At 50.2% G+C, this 18,071-nt stretch overlaps 1 protein-coding gene across 8 annotated transcripts in view; it reads left to right on the plus strand.

Annotated features, from left to right (window-relative positions):
- nup210 (nucleoporin 210) overlaps positions 1-18,071 on the plus strand; it is a 49,232-nt gene that overhangs the window by 28,874 nt on the left and 2,287 nt on the right. For 5 of the 8 annotated variants that reach the window (XM_064300322.1, XM_064300323.1, XM_064300324.1 and 2 more), the window contains exons 25-40: positions 279-455; positions 842-922; positions 1,453-1,584; positions 1,876-2,034; positions 3,686-3,777; positions 4,051-4,225; positions 4,677-4,852; positions 7,388-7,608; positions 7,793-7,929; positions 8,379-8,493; positions 9,352-9,498; positions 12,486-12,736; positions 13,501-13,720; positions 15,604-15,720; positions 15,969-16,043; positions 16,706-17,957. In XM_064300322.1, coding sequence (XP_064156392.1) covers positions 279-455; positions 842-922; positions 1,453-1,584; positions 1,876-2,034; positions 3,686-3,777; positions 4,051-4,225; positions 4,677-4,852; positions 7,388-7,608; positions 7,793-7,929; positions 8,379-8,493; positions 9,352-9,498; positions 12,486-12,736; positions 13,501-13,720; positions 15,604-15,720; positions 15,969-16,043; positions 16,706-16,809 — 2,379 coding nt within the window. In that variant the 3' untranslated portion in view covers positions 16,810-17,957. Of the gene's footprint in view, positions 1-278; positions 456-841; positions 923-1,452; positions 1,585-1,875; positions 2,035-3,685; positions 3,778-4,050; positions 4,226-4,676; positions 4,853-7,387; positions 7,609-7,792; positions 7,930-8,378; positions 8,494-9,351; positions 9,499-12,485; positions 12,737-13,500; positions 13,721-15,603; positions 15,721-15,968; positions 16,044-16,705; positions 18,049-18,071 lie in introns of all 8 variants that reach the window. The other 3 variants (XM_064300325.1, XM_064300320.1, XM_064300321.1) reach the window with 3 other exon arrangements.

Here is an 18,071-nt window from a genome sequence, read left to right on the forward strand (position 1 = left end):
GTATGTGTGGGTAACGTGATCCAGGTGTGTGTGTGTGTGTGTGTGGGTAACGTGATCCAGGTGTGTGTGTGGGTAACGTGATCCAGGTGTGTGTGTGTGTGTGTGGGTAACGTGATCCAGGTGTGTGTGTGTGTGTGTGTAACATGATGCAGTTGGGTGGTATTGGTGGAATTGTATTGCACTGATGTTCTGTGTATTCGTCTGGATAAGAGCGTTGGCTCAGCGATGGAAATAGCTGTGATTTATAAATGCTTTGTCATGTTATGGCTTTCTACTAGATTACATCAGAGGGGGGGCCACCGCAGTCCAATATCCTGTTCTCCATTGGCGACGGGAGCATCGCCACGGTCAACCGCATGGGTCACGTGAGGGGCGTGGCCGTGGGCAATGTGACGGTGACCGGCTTGGTGCAGGCGGTGGATGTGGAGAGTGGGAAGCAGGTGGTGGTTTCTCAGGTAATGTTTTACACCTGAAGGTTCGGCCAGCTCAGAGTTCACAGTAACGGCCCCACACACACTGCACTCTGCACAGTGTGCTTCCTCAACTAGTTTACTCTAACAGAACAGGACACTTAACACAAGTCCAGCCTGGAGAGTGTGTGTGTGCATGTGTGCGTAGTGTGTGTGTACATGTGTGCATACTGTGTGTTTCTGTGTGCGTAGTGTGTGTACATGTGTGCGTAGTGTGTGTTTCTGTGTGCGTAAAACTGGTTGTTCGGGTTTGTTTCGTTTTTTTCGTGTGGATGTAAATTTTCATGCTTGCGTGCATTTAAGGGGATTGAAGTACTTATGACTTATGGGTATTTATGACTTGTATTTTTTCTCTCTCTCTCTCTGAACAGGATCAGGTGGAAGTGGAAGTTGTGCAGTTGAGGGGAATCAGAATCCGAGCGCCCATCACAAGGATGCAGACTGGGACCCAGGTAATTCTGTTACCTGTGCTGTACCTGTGCTAGTGATATGGTTTATCCCTGTGCAGTAACTGTGCTAGTGATGGTGTTGATCTCTGTGCTTGTAGATGCCTGTGCTACTGATGGTGTTGATCTCTGTGCTTGTAGATGCCTGTGTTAGTGATGGTCTTGATCTCTGTGCTTGTAGATGCCTGTGTTAGTGATGTTGTTGATCTCTGTGCTTGTAGATGCCTGTGTTAGTGATGTTGTTGATCTCTGTGTTTGTAGATGCCTGTGTTAGTGATGGTGTTGATCTCTGTGCTTGTAGATGCCTGTGTTAGTGATGTTGTTGACCTCTGTGCTTGTAGATGCCTGTGTATGTGATGGTGTTGATCTCAGTGCTTGTAGATGCCTGTGTTAGTGATGGTGTTGATCTCTGTGCTTGTAGATGCCTGTGTTAGTGATGGTGTTGATCTCTGTGCTGTGCTGTACCTGTGCTAGTGATATGGTTTATCCCTGTGCAGTACCTGTGCTAGTGATGGTGTTGATCTCTGTGCTTGTAGATGCCTGTGTATGTGATGGGGATGACCAGCAGCCAGACGCCCTTCTCCTTTGGTTCTGCGCTGCCGGGGCTAAGCTTCCATTGGTCAGTCTCCAAGCGGGACGTCCTGCAGCTGCACACCCGCCAATCAGAGGTGAGGAGGTCCTCCTGTCTCCTGCCTGAGCTGCTTCTCCTCACTGCATTAGACCCTGTGCAGTGGAACCAGGCTTCTGAAGTTTAAATTTCAATATCTCTGTTTTTCTGCTAGCAGTTTTTGATTTACCATACATCACAGCCTGTGTTTTAATGCAGCCCTGTGTTAGCGCCACTCTGTCTGTTATAGCAGCTCTGTATTAGTGTCGCTCTATGTTAGCACAGCTCTGTGTTAGCGCAGATCTGTGTTAGCGCAGCTCTGTTTTAGCACAGCTCTGCTTTTCTCCTTCAGGTGTCTGTGCAGCTGCAGCCGGAGCACAGCTTCTCCATGAGTGTCCACGGGCGATCGAAGGGCCGCACGGCTCTGAAGGTGACGGTCCGAGCCTCAGATCCACAGGCTGGACACCTGCTGGGAAACGGAGCAGAACTCTCAGATGAGATCCAGATCCAGGTACAGATCACAACTCTCAGATCAGTCTTCTGCACAGGTGTGTGATGTAGTGTTGTGTGCAAGGTGTGTGTTGTAGTGTTATGTGCATGTGTGTGATGTGTAGTGTTGTGTGCAGGTGTGTGATGTGTAGTGTCGTGTGCAGGTGTGTGATGTAGTGTTGTGTGCAAGGTGTGTGATGTAGTGTTGTGTGCAGGTGTGTGATGCGTAGTGTGTGCAGGTGTGTGATGCGTAGTGTTGTGTGCAGGTGTGTGATGTGTAGTGTCATGTGCAGGTGTGTGATGTAGTGTCATGTGCAGGTGTGTGATGTGTAGTGTTGTGTGCAGGTGTGTGATGTGTAGTGTCGTGTGCAGGTGTGTGATGTAGTGTCATGTGCAGGTGTGTGATGTGTAGTCTTGTGTGCAGGTGTGTGATGTGTAGTGTCATGTGCAGGTGTGTGATGTAGTGTCGTGTGCATGTGTGTGATGTCGTGTTGTGTGCAGGTGTGTGATGTGTAGTGTTGTGTGCAGGTGTGTGATGTAGTGTTGTGTGCAGGTGTGTGATGTAGTGTTGTGTGCAGGTGTGTGATGTGTAGTGTTGTGTGCAGGTGTCTGATGTAGTGTTGTGTGCAAGTGTGTGATGTAGTGTCGTGTGCAGGTGTGTGATGTGTAGTGTTGTGTGCAGGTGTGTGATGTGTGGTGTACTGTGCTGGTGTGTGATGCAGTGTTGTGTGCAGGTGTGTGATGTGTCGTGTGCAGGTGTGTGTAGTATAGTGTCGTGTGCAGGTGTGTGATGTAGTGTTGTGTGCAGGTGTGTGATGTAGTGTTGTGTGCAGGTGTGTGATGTAGTGTCATGTGTGATGTGTAGTGTCGTGTGCAGGTGTGTGATGTGTAGTGTCGTGTGCAGGTGTGTGATGTAGTGTCGTGTGCAGGTGTGTGATGTAGTGTCGTGTGCAGGTGTGTGATGTGTAGTGTTGTGTGCAGGTGTGTGATGTGTGGTGTACTGTGCTGGTGTGTGATGTAGTGTTGTGTGCAGGTGTGTGATGTAGTGTTGTGTGCAGGTGTGTGATGTAGTGTTGTGTGCAGTGTGTGATGTGTAGTGTTGTGTGCAGGTGTGTGATGTAGTGTTGTGTGCAGTGTGTGATGTAGTGTCGTGTGCAGGTGTGTGATGTGTAGTGTTGTGTGCAGGTGTGTGATTGGTGTACTGTGCGGTTGTGATGCAGTGTGTGTGCAGGTGTGTGATGGTGTGTGCAGGTGTGTGTGTAGGTCGTGTGCAGGTGTGTGATGTAGTGTTGTGTGCAGTGTTGGTATGTGTGTGCAGGTGTGTGATGTAGGTGTTAGTTCGTGTGCAGGTGTGTGATGTGTAGTGTCGTGTGCAGGTGTGTGATGTAGTGTCGTGTGCAGTGTGTGATGTAGTGTCATGTGCAGGTGTGTGATGTGTAGTGTTGTGTGCAGGTGTGTGATGTGTGGTGTACTGTGCTGGTGTGTGATGCAGTGTTGTGTGCAGGTGTGTGATGTGTCGTGTGCAGGTGTGTGATGTAGTGTTGTGTGCTGGTGTGTGATGTGTAGTGTGTGCAGGTGTGTGATGTAGTGTCATGTGTGATGTGTAGTGTCGTGTGCAGGTGTGTGACATCTCGTGTACTGTGCAGGTGTGTGATATGTTGTGTCGTGTGCAGGTGTACGACAGACTGCATTTAGTGAATCCAGAAGTGGAGGTGGAGGATATTCGGATGTCCCCAAATTCTGTACTAAAGCTTCAGACTAACAGGTAAAATACACAGGTTTTATGCATTTCTGAGTAGATTTGACAGTTGCCCAACCACATTGATAAAGAGAACCAAGAATGACCATCTGGGGACATTTGTGTTGTCTCTGTGCTTCGTACTTCCTGGAATTGTGAGTGAAGGCAGAGCCCTGTATTTCCTGTTGGGTAATGACAGAGCCCTGTATTTCCTGTTGGGTAATGACAGGGCCCTGTACTTCCTGTTGGGTAATGACTGGGCCCTGAACTTCCTGGTGTCCTTTGACTGTTCTGTTGCAGGGACGGAGTGGGCAAGCTGTCATACCTTGTGCTGGATTGTCCTGATAAGGGGGGGTTGGTACAGGTGGATGAAGCTGGCCACCTGTCATCTGGCTCTCTCACTGGCTCCGCCTCTCTACAAGTCACCTCTCAGGAGCCTTTTGGCATCAATCAAACCCTGATCCTTGCTGTGAAGGTGTGTATCACTACTCAGTTTTAACAGAGAGGGTGTGTCCTTATAGGTGGGGGTTACACTTATAGTGGGGAATGTTACATTATAACATGCACCAATCAGAACTGAAACTGCAGTTTCTGCATGTTGCATATGGAAGATAAATAATTCCTCATGTTCACCCGAGTGTTAGCATAGAAGATGGAACAGGCTTCCCCATTCTTCATGTTATCAAACCAGACCTGTCCAATTGCCCGGCTGTGTGTTTACCCATCCAATCGCACAGCTGTGTGTGTTTACCTGTCCAATCGCACGGCTGTGTGTGTTTACCTGTCCAGTCACACGGCTGTGTGTGTTTACCTGTCCAATCACCTGGCTGTGTGTGTTTACCTGTCCAATCACCCAGCTTGTGTGTTTACCTGTCCAATCACAGGACTGTGAATGTTTACTTGTCCAATCACACTGTGTGTTTCAGGTGGTTCCGGTAGCGTACGTGCGGTTCAGTCCCAGCCCGGTTCTGCACACGGCCAACAGAGAGACCCTCTCTGCCGTTCCCCTGGGAACCGTGCTCACCTTCAGTGTGTGTTGCCACGACAGCACTGGCCACATTCTCCACGCCCACTCCTCCGCCCTCACCTTTGCCACCAACAGGTAGAGCGAACACCTCCGCCCTCACCTTCGCATCAACAGGCAGGTCGAGTGCGTTTTCTGGGAAAGGTCCAAGTCTGGCGTACATGTTTATGATGGAGTCCTTGCAGTGGTCACAGCTGTGGTCTGAGATGTTTATTAAGAGGATGGAGTCCTTGCAGTGGTCACAGCTGTGGTCTGAGATGTTTATTAAGAGCATGGAGTCCTTGCAGTGGTCACAGCCATGGTCTGAGATGTTTATTAAGAGCATGGAGTCCTTGCAGTGGTCACAGCTGTGGTCTGAGATGTTTATTAAGAGCATGGAGTCCTTGCAGTGGTCACAGCTGTGGTCTGAGATGTTTATTAAGAGGATAGAGTCCTTGCAGTGGTCACAGCTATGGTCTGAGATGTTTATTAAGAGCATGGAGTCCTTGCAGTGGTCACAGCCATGGTCTGAGATGTTTATTAAGAGCATGGAGTCCTTGCAGTGGTCACAGCCATGGTCTGAGATGTTTATGAAGAGCATGGAGTCCTTGCAGTGGTCACAGTGGTCTGAGATGTTTATGAAGAGGATGGAGTCCTTGCAGTGGTCACAGCTGTGGTCTGAGATGTTTATTAAGAGCATGGAGTTTTTGCAGTGGTCACAGCCATGGTCTGAGATGTTTATGAAGAGGATGGAGTCCTTGCAGTGGTCACAGTGGTCTGAGATGTTTATTAAGAGCATGGAGTCCTTGCAGCAGTCACAGTGGTCTGAGATGTTTATGAAGAGGATGGAGTCCTTGCAGTGGTCACAGCTGTGGTCTGAGATGTTTATGAAGAGGATGGAGTCCTTGCAGTGGTCACAGTGGTCTGAGATGTTTATTAAGAGCATGGAGTCCTTGCAGGGGTCACAGCTGTGGTCTGAGATGTTTATGAAGAGGATGGAGTCCTTGCAGTGGTCACAGCCATGGTCTGAGATGTTTATGAAGAGCATGGAGTCCTTGCAGTGGTCACAGTGGTCTGAGATGTTTATTAAGAGCATGGAGTCCTTGCAGTGGTCACAGTGGTCTGAGATGTTTATTAAGAGCATGGAGTCCTTGCAGTGGTCACAGTGGTCTGAGATGTTTATTAAGAGCATGGAGTCCTTGCAGTGGTCACAGTGGTCTGAGATGTTTATGAAGAGGATGGAGTCCTTGCAGTGGTCACAGCTGTGGTCTGAGATGTTTATTAAGAGGATGGAGTCCTTGCAGTGTTCACAGCTGTGGTCTGAGATGTTTATGAAGAGGATGGAGTCCTTGCAGTGTCACAGCTGTGGTCTGAGAGTATAGAGGTGAGTCCTGCAGTGTCAAGGGTCTGAGATGTTATAAGAGATGGAGTCCTTGCAGTGATCACAGCTGTGGTCTGAGATGTTTATGAAGAGGATGGAGTCCTTGCAGCGGTCACAGCTGTGGTCTGAGGGCATGTGCTTTGATGTCCTTGCAGCTCTGAGACCCGTTTTGAAGCTGCATCCCTGTCTGGTTGAAGTACGGTTTCTCCCTGTGAAAAGTGTGTTTTCCCTCCCTGTTGCGAATGGAGAGAACCCTGCTCAGAACTCCAGGGGAAGATTCAGTGTTATTGTTTTATTTACAGCTCCAAGTTAAAGAAAATCGTGTTTTTCCAAGTTGTGGTTGTCTAGACATCTGAGAGAACATGCTCGTTTCTGAAATCTCAGTGAATGTCAAGTACTCTACCATTCACAGACAGACAGGAAGTTAAAGGAAAAACATGAATAACTGAGTGGAGAAACATAACAAATGAAGATCCATGCCATTCCATGCAGATTTCATACAGACACTTTATATTGGTTTTTCCTTTTTTTAAATTTTACTTTATAACCCATTTGTATCTTAGGCATCAGAATGTGATGAAAGAACTACAAACATGAGAATATGCAAGAAAATTTATTTTAGTTGGTCAGCATCCGGAGCCCCACACCCTGAAAAATCAGCCTCAGGAGCCCCACACACTGACCAATCAGCATCAGGAGCCCCACACACTGACCAGTCTGCACCAGAAGCCCCACACACAGACCAGTCAGCATCAGGAGACCCACACACAGACCAGTCAACATCAAGAGACCCACACACTGACCCATCAGCATCAGGACCCGACACACTGACCAGTCAGCATCAGGTGCCCCACACACTGACCAATCAGCATCAGGTGCACTACACAGTAGCTGTGAGGTTGCGGGCTCTGCTCTGCTTTTGTGGCGTGAAGAGTACCTGTTCCAGCAGATTTGACAGAGTGGGGTTGGGTTTGGGGTTTGCGTTCGGGGTTGAGTTCGGGGTTGGGTTCAAGGTTGAGTTCGGGGTTGGGTTAGGGGTTGGGTTTGGGATTGGGTTCAGGGTTGGGTTCAAGGTTGGGTTCATGGTTGGGTTCAGGGTTGGGTTCAGGATTGGGTTCGGGATTGGGTTCAGGGTTGGGTTCAGGGTTGTGTCCGGGGTTGAGTTTGGAGTTGAGTTCAAGGTTGGGTTTGGGGTTGGATTAAGCTTTGCCTCCTCAGTTCTGAGGGTGTGCTGTTTCTCAATTCCTGTTCAGGGATGACCTGGTTCTGGTCGGCAGAGGGCCTGACAACACTACGCTGACGGTGCGGACGGTGAGCGTGGGTGTGACGCTGCTGGGGGTGTGGGACACGGAGCAGACAAGCGTGGCCGACTTCCTTGCGTTGCCAGTGCAACACGCCATCCACCCCAGCGAAGCACAGAGCCTGGTCGTGGGTGATGTCATCTGCTTCAACACACAACTCGTCAATCAAGAAGGTGGCTGGTCACATCCTTATTGAAACTGGGCGGTTTAAGTGCAGGTTGTAAGGTGATTGGTTGGGGCACAGGTGCAGGTTGTAAGGTGATTGGTTGGGGCACAGGTGCAGGTTGTAAGGTGATTTGATGGGGCACAGGTGCAGGTGGGGGCAGGTACAGGTTGTAAGGTTGTTTTTCTCTGCAGGGCTCACAGGCACCTGGAGTTCCTCAGTGGGGGGGGTGCTGGAGTTGGACCCTCGCACAGGAGTGGGCGTGGCTCGCGATGCTGGCGCTGTCACTGTGTTCTATGAAATCCCTGGACAGCAGACCACCTACAGAGAGGTGAGTTTCAGGTGAGGCCACAGGGCCCCAGCCTGTAAACGCATCTGTGTCTGATGATTCTGCAGCACTCATGAATAGGACAGACACTATGTGACCAAAAGTATCTGGACACCCCTTGGTCTGGGGCTGTTTGTCATGGTTTGCGGCTTGGCCCCTTAGTTCCAGTGAAGACAAATCTTAATGCTACATCATACAAGTACATTCTAGACCATTCTGTGCTTTCCCAACAGAAAGGCCCTTTACAGTTTCCCTAACCCTAACCCGCGACTACCATGACAAAAACCCAGCCATAATTATCACATCACCTACAGTAAATCAGGACATCAGTCACCTCCCAGTCACCCTTCACTTTCCCTCGCACCTGTCAGTTAACCGAACCTCATCTGCAGTCTACGCATTAATGTCACTGATTTTGATGTCTCTGATTGTAATGACACCGATGTGTGCAGGTGGTTGTGGGTGTGGCCTCCAGGACCTCTGTCATGGCTCATGCTGCGGTAGTGAAGGAGGGAAGTGAATCTCGTGTGCTGATCACCACCCGCGAGCAAGGCACCAACCTGATAGGTACCACACCCCCTACCTGTACCACACCCTCCACCTGTACACTCCTTTCACCTGTTCCTCACCCCCCTACCTGTACTCACCTCTCACCTGTACCACACCCCCTACCTGTACACACTCCTACCTTACATCCCTACCTGTACACCCTTCCTGTACCACCCCTACCTGTACCAACCTCCACCTGTACACTCCTTTCACGTTCTCACCCCTACCTGTACTCACCTCCAACCTTTACCACACCCCCTACCTGTACAACCTCTAACTGTACCACACCCCTACCTGTACACACCTTCACTGTACACACCCCTACCTGTACACACTCCTGCCTTACCAATCCCTACCTGTACCCACCTCTCACCTTAACCACTCTCCTACCTGTACCACACCCTCCACCTGTAGACACCTCCCACCTTTACCACACCCCCTACCTGTACATACCTCTCACCTGTACCACACCCCCTACCTGTACACACCTCCTACCTTTACCACATCCCCTACCTGTACCCACCTCTCACCTTAACCACACTCCTACCTGTACCACACCCCCACCTGTACACACCTCTCACCTGTACCACACCCCTCACCTGTACCACACCCCCTACCTGTACACACCTCCTACCTTAACCACTCTCCTACCTGTACCCACCTCTCACCTTAACCACTCTCCTACCTGTACCACACCCCCACCTGTACACACCTCTCACCTTTACCACACCCCCTACCTGTACATACCTCTCACCTGTACCACACCCCCTACCTGTACACACCTCCTACCTTTACCACATCCCCTACCTGTACACACCTCTCACCTGTACCACACCCACTACCTGTACGCACCCCTCCCCCCTTTTGTGTCTGCAGGGTCCTGCTCGTCTGCGCAGATCAGCGCCATCCCGCAGCTGCAGCCTCAGTCCAGCATCAGCTGCCGGCTGCAGTTCAGCAGCGACTCCATTGAGTTTCCTGCACACGACATCTTCACCACGCAGACTGGCTTTGACCCCAGTGCAGGTGTGAGGGGGGAGGGGCTACGCTTGGCACAGGTGTGAGGGGGAGGGACTATGCCCAGCACAGGTGTGAGGGGGGAGGGGCTACGCCCAGCACAGGTGTGAGGGGGAGCGGCTATGCCAAGCACAGGTGTGAGGGGGAGGGGCTGTGCTCGGCACAGGTGTGAGGGGGAGGGGCTGTGCTCGGCACAGGTGTGAGGGGGGAGGGGCTATGCCCAGCACAGGTGTGAGGGGGGAGGGGCTGTGCTCGGCACAGTTGGGGGGAGGCTGTGTGAGGTGTGGGGGAGGGGCTACGCTTGGCACAGGTGTGAGGGGGGAGGGGCTATGCCCAGCACAGGTGTGAGGGGGGAGGGGCTGTGCTCGGCACAGGTGTGAGGGGGGAGGGGCTACGCTTGGCACAGGTGTGAGGGGGAGGGGCTGTGCTCGGCAAAGGTGTGAGGGGGGAGCGGCTATGCCCAGCACAGGCGTGAGGGGGGAGGGGCTGTGCTCGGCACAGGTGTGAGGGGGGAGGGGCTACGCCCAGCACAGGCATGAAGGGGGAGGGGCTGTGCTCGGCACAGGTCAGAAACATTAAAGGTGCAGGGGTTTGCTGGGGGTTTGCTGTTACATACATCAGATTGTGACTGTGTTTCTGCAGAACTGCATCTCCTATGGTTTTGTTTCTGTGTCTCTGTGTCATTGTGTCTCTGTGGTTTTGTCTCTGTATGTCTGTGGCATTGTATCTCTATGGTTTTGTCTGTGTGTGTCTGTGTCATTGTGTCTCTATGGTTTTGTCTGTGTGTCTGTGTCATTGTGTCTCTGGTTTTGTCTCTGTGTCATTGTGTCTATGATTTTGTCTCTGTGTGTCTGTGTCATTGTGTCTCTACGGTTTTGTCAATGTGTGTCTGTGGCATTGTATCTCTATGGTTTTGTCTCTGTGTGTCTGTCATTGTGTCTCTATGGTTTTGTCTCTGTGTGTTTGTGTCATTGTGTCTCTATGGTTTGTTCTGTGTCATTGTGTCTCTATGGTTTTGTCAATGTGTGTCTGTGGCATTGTATCTCTATGGTTTTGTCTCTGTGTGTCTGTGTCATTGTGCCTCTATGGTTTTGTCTCCGTGTGTTCTTGTCATTGTGTCTCTATGGTTTTGTCTCCGTGTGTCTGTGTCATTGTGTCTCTGGTTTTGTCTCTGTGTCTCTATGGTTTTGTCTCTGTGTGTCTGTGTCATTGTGTCTCTATGGTTTTGTCTCTGTCTGTGTCATTGTGTCTCTGGTTTTGTCTCTGTGTCTCTATGGTTTTGTTTTTGTGTGTCTGTGTCATTGTGTCTCTATGGTTTTGTCTTTGTGTCTCTATGGTTTTGTCTTTGTGTGTCTGTGTCATTGTGTCTCTATGGTTTTGTCTCTGTCTGTTACATTACATTACATTTATTTGGCAGATGCTTTTATCCAAAGCGACGTACAAAAAGTGCATTTCATGGTCATAGACAACTGCTGAACACAGGTTCAGTAAGGTACAATACTTATTTTGTACAGCTATTTCTAGCCACAAACACAGTTTAGTTCACACAGTGAACACGATTCAGACCTAACCTCTGCAAAGCCAACTAGGCAGAAGAATAAGTTACAGTATTAGGACAAATACAAATTACCAAGAAGTGCTGGGATGGGGCAACATGCAACAAGTGTCATGTGATCCCTTTAGGCGGGTGGGAGGGGTTACAAGGCGCCCTGCTGCCGCAGAGCGGAGTGGTCGAGCAGGCACATAGAATCGAGTCAAGTAGATGGGGGCTGTCCTGTTGGCAGCAGTGTAGGCAAGGGTCAGGAACCGGATCCTGGCAGCGACCGGTAGCCAGTGGAGTGATCGCAGCAGAGGAGTGACGTGGAAGAATTTGGGAAGGTTGTAGATGAGTCAGGCAGCGGCATTCTGAATCATCTGTAGTGGCTGTATGGCACAAGCTGGCGGGCTTGCAAGGAGAGAGTTGCAGTAATCAAGGCGAGAGGTCACCGTAGCCTGGACAAGCAGCTGGGTGGAGTGCGTAGTCGGGTATGGTCGAATCCTTCTGATGTTGTACAGAAGGAATCTGCAGGACCGTGATGTTGCCTTGATGTGCTCCTTGAGGTCCAGTTGGTCATCCAGGACCACCCCCAAGCTCTTGGCAGAGTGAGAGGCAGTCACTGTGGTGCCATCAACCGTGATTGAGAGCTCACGGAGTAAGGAGGTCTTGCACGGGAAGAAGAGCAGCTCAGTTTTGTTGAGGTTGAGCTTCAGATGGTGGCTGGCCATCCAGGTGGAGATGTCAGCCAGGCAGGAAGATATCTTATCATTGACCTGTGTGTCCGAGGGGGGGGAAGAAAAGAAGAGTTGTGTGTCATCTGCATAACAATGGTAGGAGAATCCATGTGAATTAATAACTGAACCAAGAGATCTGGTGTATAAGGAGAACAGCAGAGGACCCAGTACAGATCCCTGCGGCACTCCCGTAACAAGGGGATGAGAAGCAGAGGCAGACCCCTTCCAGGTGACCTGGTAGGACCTATCTGCAAGATAGAAAGCGAACCAAGACAGGGCAGTCCTGGCGATGCCCATCCCAGCCAAGGTGGAGAGGAGTATTTTATGGTTGACCGTGACGAAAGCTGCAGACAGGTCAAGAAGGATCAGGACAGAGGAGAGGCATGAGGCTCTTGCAGTGGCAAGTGCCTCCATCACAGCTAGGAGCGCAGTCTCTGTTGAGTGCCCGGATCGGAAGCCAGACTGGTGAGGGTCTAGCAGGTTGTTCTCATGGAGAAAAGAGGTTAGTTGTTTAAGAACTGCTCGTTCAAGGGTTTTGGACAGAAAGGGTAGAAGCGATACGGGTCGATAATTCATTACATCGGAGGGGTCAGAGGTGGGTTTTTTGAGAAATGGGGTAACACGAGCCATCTTGTGTCTGTGTCATTGTGTCTCTGGTTTTGTCTCTGTCTCTATGGTTTTGTCTCTGTGTGTTCGTGTCATTGTGTCTCTGATTTGACCCCCAGGATTTTATACCTGCTCCATCTCCTGGCGGCTTCTGACGGAGCAGCAGCAGCGTGCTCTGGCCCTGTCCACGGCTCAGCTGGAGGTGCAGGCGGCGGTGGAGGGCTGTCCTTTCTCTGGTGAGCAGATCAGTGTGCAGCTGCCAATCAGCCCTGGCCTCTACTCCGACCAGAAGGACCTGCTCCTGAGTGCCCACCGCCCGTCAGCTGAGCTCATAATTTATGGACAACCTGCCTCTCTCAGCAGCCTGGAGGTGAGCGACCGATTCAGATTACTGCATTCTGCAGATTACTGCAGTGAGCATATTACTGCAGCATGCAGATTACTGCAGTGAGCATATTACTGCTGCATGCAGATTACTGCAGTGAGCATATTACTGTAGCATGCAGATTACTGCAGTGAGAATATTACTGCAGCATGCAGATTACTGCAGTGAGCATATTACTGTAGCATGCAAGTTACTGCAGTGAGCATATTACTGCAGCATGCAGATTACTGCAGTGAGCATATTACTGCAGCATGCAGATTACTGCAGTGAGCATATTACTGTAGCATGCAGATTACTGCAGTGAGAATATTACTGCAGCACGCAGATTACTGCAGTGAGCATATTACTGTAGCATGCAGATTACTGCAGTGAAAATATTACTGCAGCATGCAGATTACTGCAGTGAGCATATTACTGCTGCATGCAGATTACTGCAGTGAGCATATTACTGTAGCATGCAGATTACTGCAGTGAGAATATTACTGCAGCATGCAGATTACTGCAGTGAGCATATTACTGCATCATACAGATTACTGCAGTGTGCATATTACTGCAGCATGCAGATTACTGCAGTGAGCATATTACTGTAGCATGCAGATTACTGCAGTGAGCATATTACTGTAGCATGCAGATTACTGCCGTGAGCATATTACTGTAGCATGCAGATTACTGCAGTGAGCATATTACTGTAGCATGCAGATTGCTGCAGTGAATCCTGTGTAACCTGTGTTCTGCCTCCTGCTTCTCAGGTGTCATCTAGCACCCCAGCTGTGGTCATCCAGGAGCAGGGAGTGTTTCCAGGAAACCCCAGCTTTGCCAGATTTACGGTCAAGATAGCCGAGCCCAGGCTGGCCATCCAGGACACCACCTCATCTGTTATCTCCGTGACGACGAGAAAGTCGCCTGGACAGGTCCTCCTCCTGCCAGTAACCATCATCTCTGCAGCAGATCACAGTGTTGCCATGCGAGGTATGCTGCTCTGCCACAGCTAATGCGCATGGTCACCTCACCATGACACCTATATTCTCCTCACAGTGACACACACGCTCTCCTCACCGTAATATCACCACATCACAAAACACTGCATTCTCCCCTTTAATTACCTCACATTTACACATGACCTTCTGGAATAACATAAATGCAGAATAAGTGAATTCTATTGGCAGAACTGCTTTGGAATGGTTTGTAAATGAGAAGTGGGGTAATATGGGCATTCAGCAAGGCCTCTGCATCTTAGACAGCAGGTACCTGGGGAACCTTCATTAGACTGTGATCAGCAGTCCATAGCAGTGAAATATGCCTTACTACTGTGATCCCGTGAGCTTTAGCCTGGGCTACATTACCTCCATTTAGTGGCTCTGAGTCGGTGTGTGTGGGTGTGAGTGTGAGTAGGTGGGTGGGTGTGAGTGTGAGTAGGTGGGTGTGGGTGGGTGTGAGTAGGTGGATGGATGTGAGTGTGAGTAGGTGGGTGTGGGTGGGTGTGAGTAGGTTAGGGTTAGAATGGGTGTGAGTAGGTGGGTGTAGGTGAGTGTGAGTAGGTGGGTGGGTGTGAGTAGGTGGGTGTAGGTGAGTGTGAGTAGGTGGGTGTGTGTGAGTAGGTGGGTGTGAGTGTGAGTAGGTTAGGGTGTGGGTGGGTGTGAGTGTGAGTAGGTGGATGGATGTGAGTGTGAGTAGGTGGGTGTGGGTGGGTGTGAGTAGGTTAGGGTTAGAATGGGTGGGAGTAGGTGGGTGTAGGTGAGTGTGAGTAGGTGGGTGTGTGTGAGTAGGTGGGTGTGAGTGTGAGTAGGTTAGGGTGTGGGTGGGTGTGATTAGGTTAGAGTGTGGGGGTGGGTGTGATTAGGTTAGGGTGTGGGTGGGTGTGAGTAAGTGGGTGGGTGTGAGTTGTGAGTAGGTGGGTGTGAGTAGGTGGGTGTGGGTGGGTGTGAGTAGGTTAGGGTGTGGGTGGGTGTGAGTAGGTTAGGGTGTGGGGGTGGGTGTGAGTAGGTTAGGGTGTGGGTGGGTATGAGTAGGTTAGGGTGTGGGTGGGTGTGAGTAGGTGGGTGGGTGGGTGTAAATGGACTGCATTTATATAGCGCTTTTATCCAAAGCGCTTTACAATTGATGCCTCTCATTCGCCAGAGCAGTTAGGGATTAGGGGTTAGGTGTCTTGCTCAAGGACACTTCGACAGCCCAGGGCGGGTTTGAACCGGCACCCTCCGACTGCCAGACAATCGGTCTTACCTCCTGAGCTATGTCGCCCCCAGAATGGGGGGTGAGGATAGGTTAGGTGTGGTGGGTGTGATAGGTTAGGTGTGGGTGGGTGTGAGTAGGTTAGGGGTGTGGTGGTGTGAGTAGGTTAGGGTGTGGGTGGGTGTGAGTAGGTTAGGGTGTGGGTGGGTGTGAGTAGGTTAGGGTGTGGGTGGGTGTGAGTAGGTTAGGGTGTGGGTGGGGGTGAGTAGGTTAGGGTGTGGGTGGGGGTGAGTAGGTTAGGGTGGGGGGGGTAGTAGGTTAGGGTGGTGGGGTATAGGTTAGGGTGTGGGTGGGGGTGAGTAGGTTAGGGTGTGGGTGGGGTGAGTAGGTTAGGGTGTGGGTGGGTGTGAGTAGGTTAGGGTGTGGGTGGGGTGAGTAGGTTAGGGTGTGGGTGGGTGTGATTAGGTTAGGGTGTGGGTGGGGGTGATTAGGTTAGGGTGTGGGTGGGGGTGAGTAGGTTAGGGTGTGGGTGGGTGTGAGTAGGTTAGGGTGTGGGTGGGGGTGAGTAGGTTAGGGTGTGGGTGGGTGTGAGTAGGTTAGGGTGTGGGTGGGGGTGAGTAGGTTAGGGTGTGGGTGGGGGTGAGTAGGTTAAGGTTTTATAGTCTGACTTCTGTTTTCTGCAGCTTCTCCAGCTGTAGGGTGGGAGGGGCCCACAGTTCTGCAGCAGATGATTGACTCGTACCAGGTTATGTTCTTCACTCTCTTCGCCCTGCTGGCAGGCACTGCCATCACTGTTATTGGTGAGTAATACTGAGGGGGCGGGGCTGAGGGGAGGGGCAGAGAGGCTGAGGGGGGTGGGGCATAGAGGCTGAGGGGAGGGGCAGAGAGGCTGAGGGGGGTGGGGCATAGAGGCTGAGGGGGAGGGGCATAGAAACTGAGGGGGAGGGGCATAGAGACTGAGGGGGTGGGGCTGATGGAGAGGTTCAGACGGGGAGGTGCAGAGAAGCTGAGGAGGAGGTGCTGATGGTTAATCTGTTTTTTTTTCCAGCCTGCCACGCCTTCTTTTCCCCAAGGGAAGCGGCTTATCATCCAGCGTTTATCCAGAAGACTCCGCCTTCCTCAGGTACCCACAAAGAGACCCACAATAAATACTTTTCTTCAATACCACCAGTATATTCAAAAATGCTTTTCACATACAATTTCAAATGGATTTCAGATGCTCAGCACAGTCCATACGGGCAATGGTAAAAGGCTTTGCTTTCAAAAGATTAAACACGTTAGTTGTTCCACTCATAAATTTATTCGTACATAATTTTTACTTTACTTTCAATGTTTGTGTCACAAAACTTGCACATGGTTTTAGGATGATAGTGATTCATTTTGACAGACGGGCTTATGCAAGATACCCTACTAGCTTAGTTTTGTCAGCCTCAGATCAGCCCAGATAAAATTTAATTTTATGAAACTGTTTCAGATACTTATTATTTGTTTGCATTGAATTTGACGAGTGTTCAAATATATGAGTATTCATTCACATCCCCACGTTCTCAGTGGAGTGTAATAAAGAGCTTAAACAGGCATAAAGCCTGCTCCTCCAGCTGAGACTGACGCTCAGCTGGATTTTACCGAAGGTACTTCAGATCATTTACTTACTTTGAGTAAGTATTTGAGCCAGGTCTGCACTGCGGAATTCATAGGAGCAGGTGTCAGAAGAGGAAGTGATGAGAGTAGGCCTCCGCTCTCCTGACTATCCTGTCTGCTGCTTCCTGATTGGCTCTTTTCCAGGTGTTGCTTCTCCTGCCATGGGTACTTTCATCAACAGCTCACCTGCAGACCTGAGAGGCAGTCCCAAACTGCGACTCTACTCCCCAGACTACAACTCCCGCTAGGCTCTCCCCAGACTACAACTCCCGCTAGGCTCTCCCCAGACTACAACTCCCGCTAGGCTCTCCCCAGACTACAACTCCCGCTAGGCTCTCCCCAGACTACAACTCTCACTAGACTCTCCCCCAACTACAACTCCCGCTAGCCTCTCCCCAAACTACAACTCCCACTGGACTCTCCCTAGACTACAACTCCCGCTAGTATCTCCCCCGAATACAACTCCCGCAAGCCTCTCCCCAAACAACAACTCCCGCTAGACTCTCCCCTGATTACAACTCCCGCTAGACTCTCCCCAGACTACAACTCCTGCTAACTTCACCCCAGACTACAACTCCCACTAGCCTTTCCTCTGACTACAACTCCCTTTAGCCTCTCCATGGACTATAACTCCCTCTAGACTGTCCCTTGGACTACAATTCCCAATAGACTCTCCCCTGGGCTGAAACTCCCAGTAGACTCTTCTGGCCCACACCTTCCCCCAGACTTTTGTCTAGACTGTAACTGACGAGACAGCCACAGCTGCACAGAACCTGCAAGGCTTCCAGCCCCAAGTGCCTTCCATGCAGACCGCTATGCTGCGAGCGGTAATCAGTGGTCTACATGATCCGTGTCTGTTTAGTTCGTGTCAGTTCTTTTGAAGGGGTGGAAACTGAATTCAAGAGTTGGGTACATTTGCTTGGTTTTGTTTTTTATATTAAGTGTGTGTTTTATTCTGCTGCAATTATTTTAATGCTTATTTTCGTAAAAGATAAAAAAATGCTGCCTTTAACCATATATACATATTTACATATATGGATGGATTGCTTTGCACATGTTTAAGCTTTGCAGACTTATTACCAAACCTGTGGAATGATGGGATCGATAGCGACTTCTTCTGTAACTCAGGATATTAATGCACTGAATTCCAGTTTGACACTGTCATATGGAAACCTGAAAATGTCAATCAAATATATATCAGGATGTTTGTGTTTTGGAAAAAAAGTAGCAATTAATGTGAATAATATAACTGAACCTGTCCCTATATGATGTGTGGGTGGCTTAAAAGCTTATTTATGATTAATTTTTTAAAGCCTGTAAGATGTGTTTTTTTGTGGTGTGCAGCATATTCTGAACTCCATAAAACCTCTGAAGGTCCTTTTGCCTCTGAGCCGGAGTAAGGAGCTCCTCTGAGCTGGAGTAAGGAGCTCCTCTGAGCAGAGTAAGGAGCTCCTCTGAGCCGGAGTAAGGGGCTCCTCTGAGCCGGAGTTAAGGGGCTCCTCTGAGCCGG

This window comes from Anguilla rostrata, chromosome 11 (assembly GCF_018555375.3).
Source record: "Anguilla rostrata isolate EN2019 chromosome 11, ASM1855537v3, whole genome shotgun sequence".
NCBI classification, from domain to species: domain Eukaryota; kingdom Metazoa; phylum Chordata; class Actinopteri; order Anguilliformes; family Anguillidae; genus Anguilla; species Anguilla rostrata.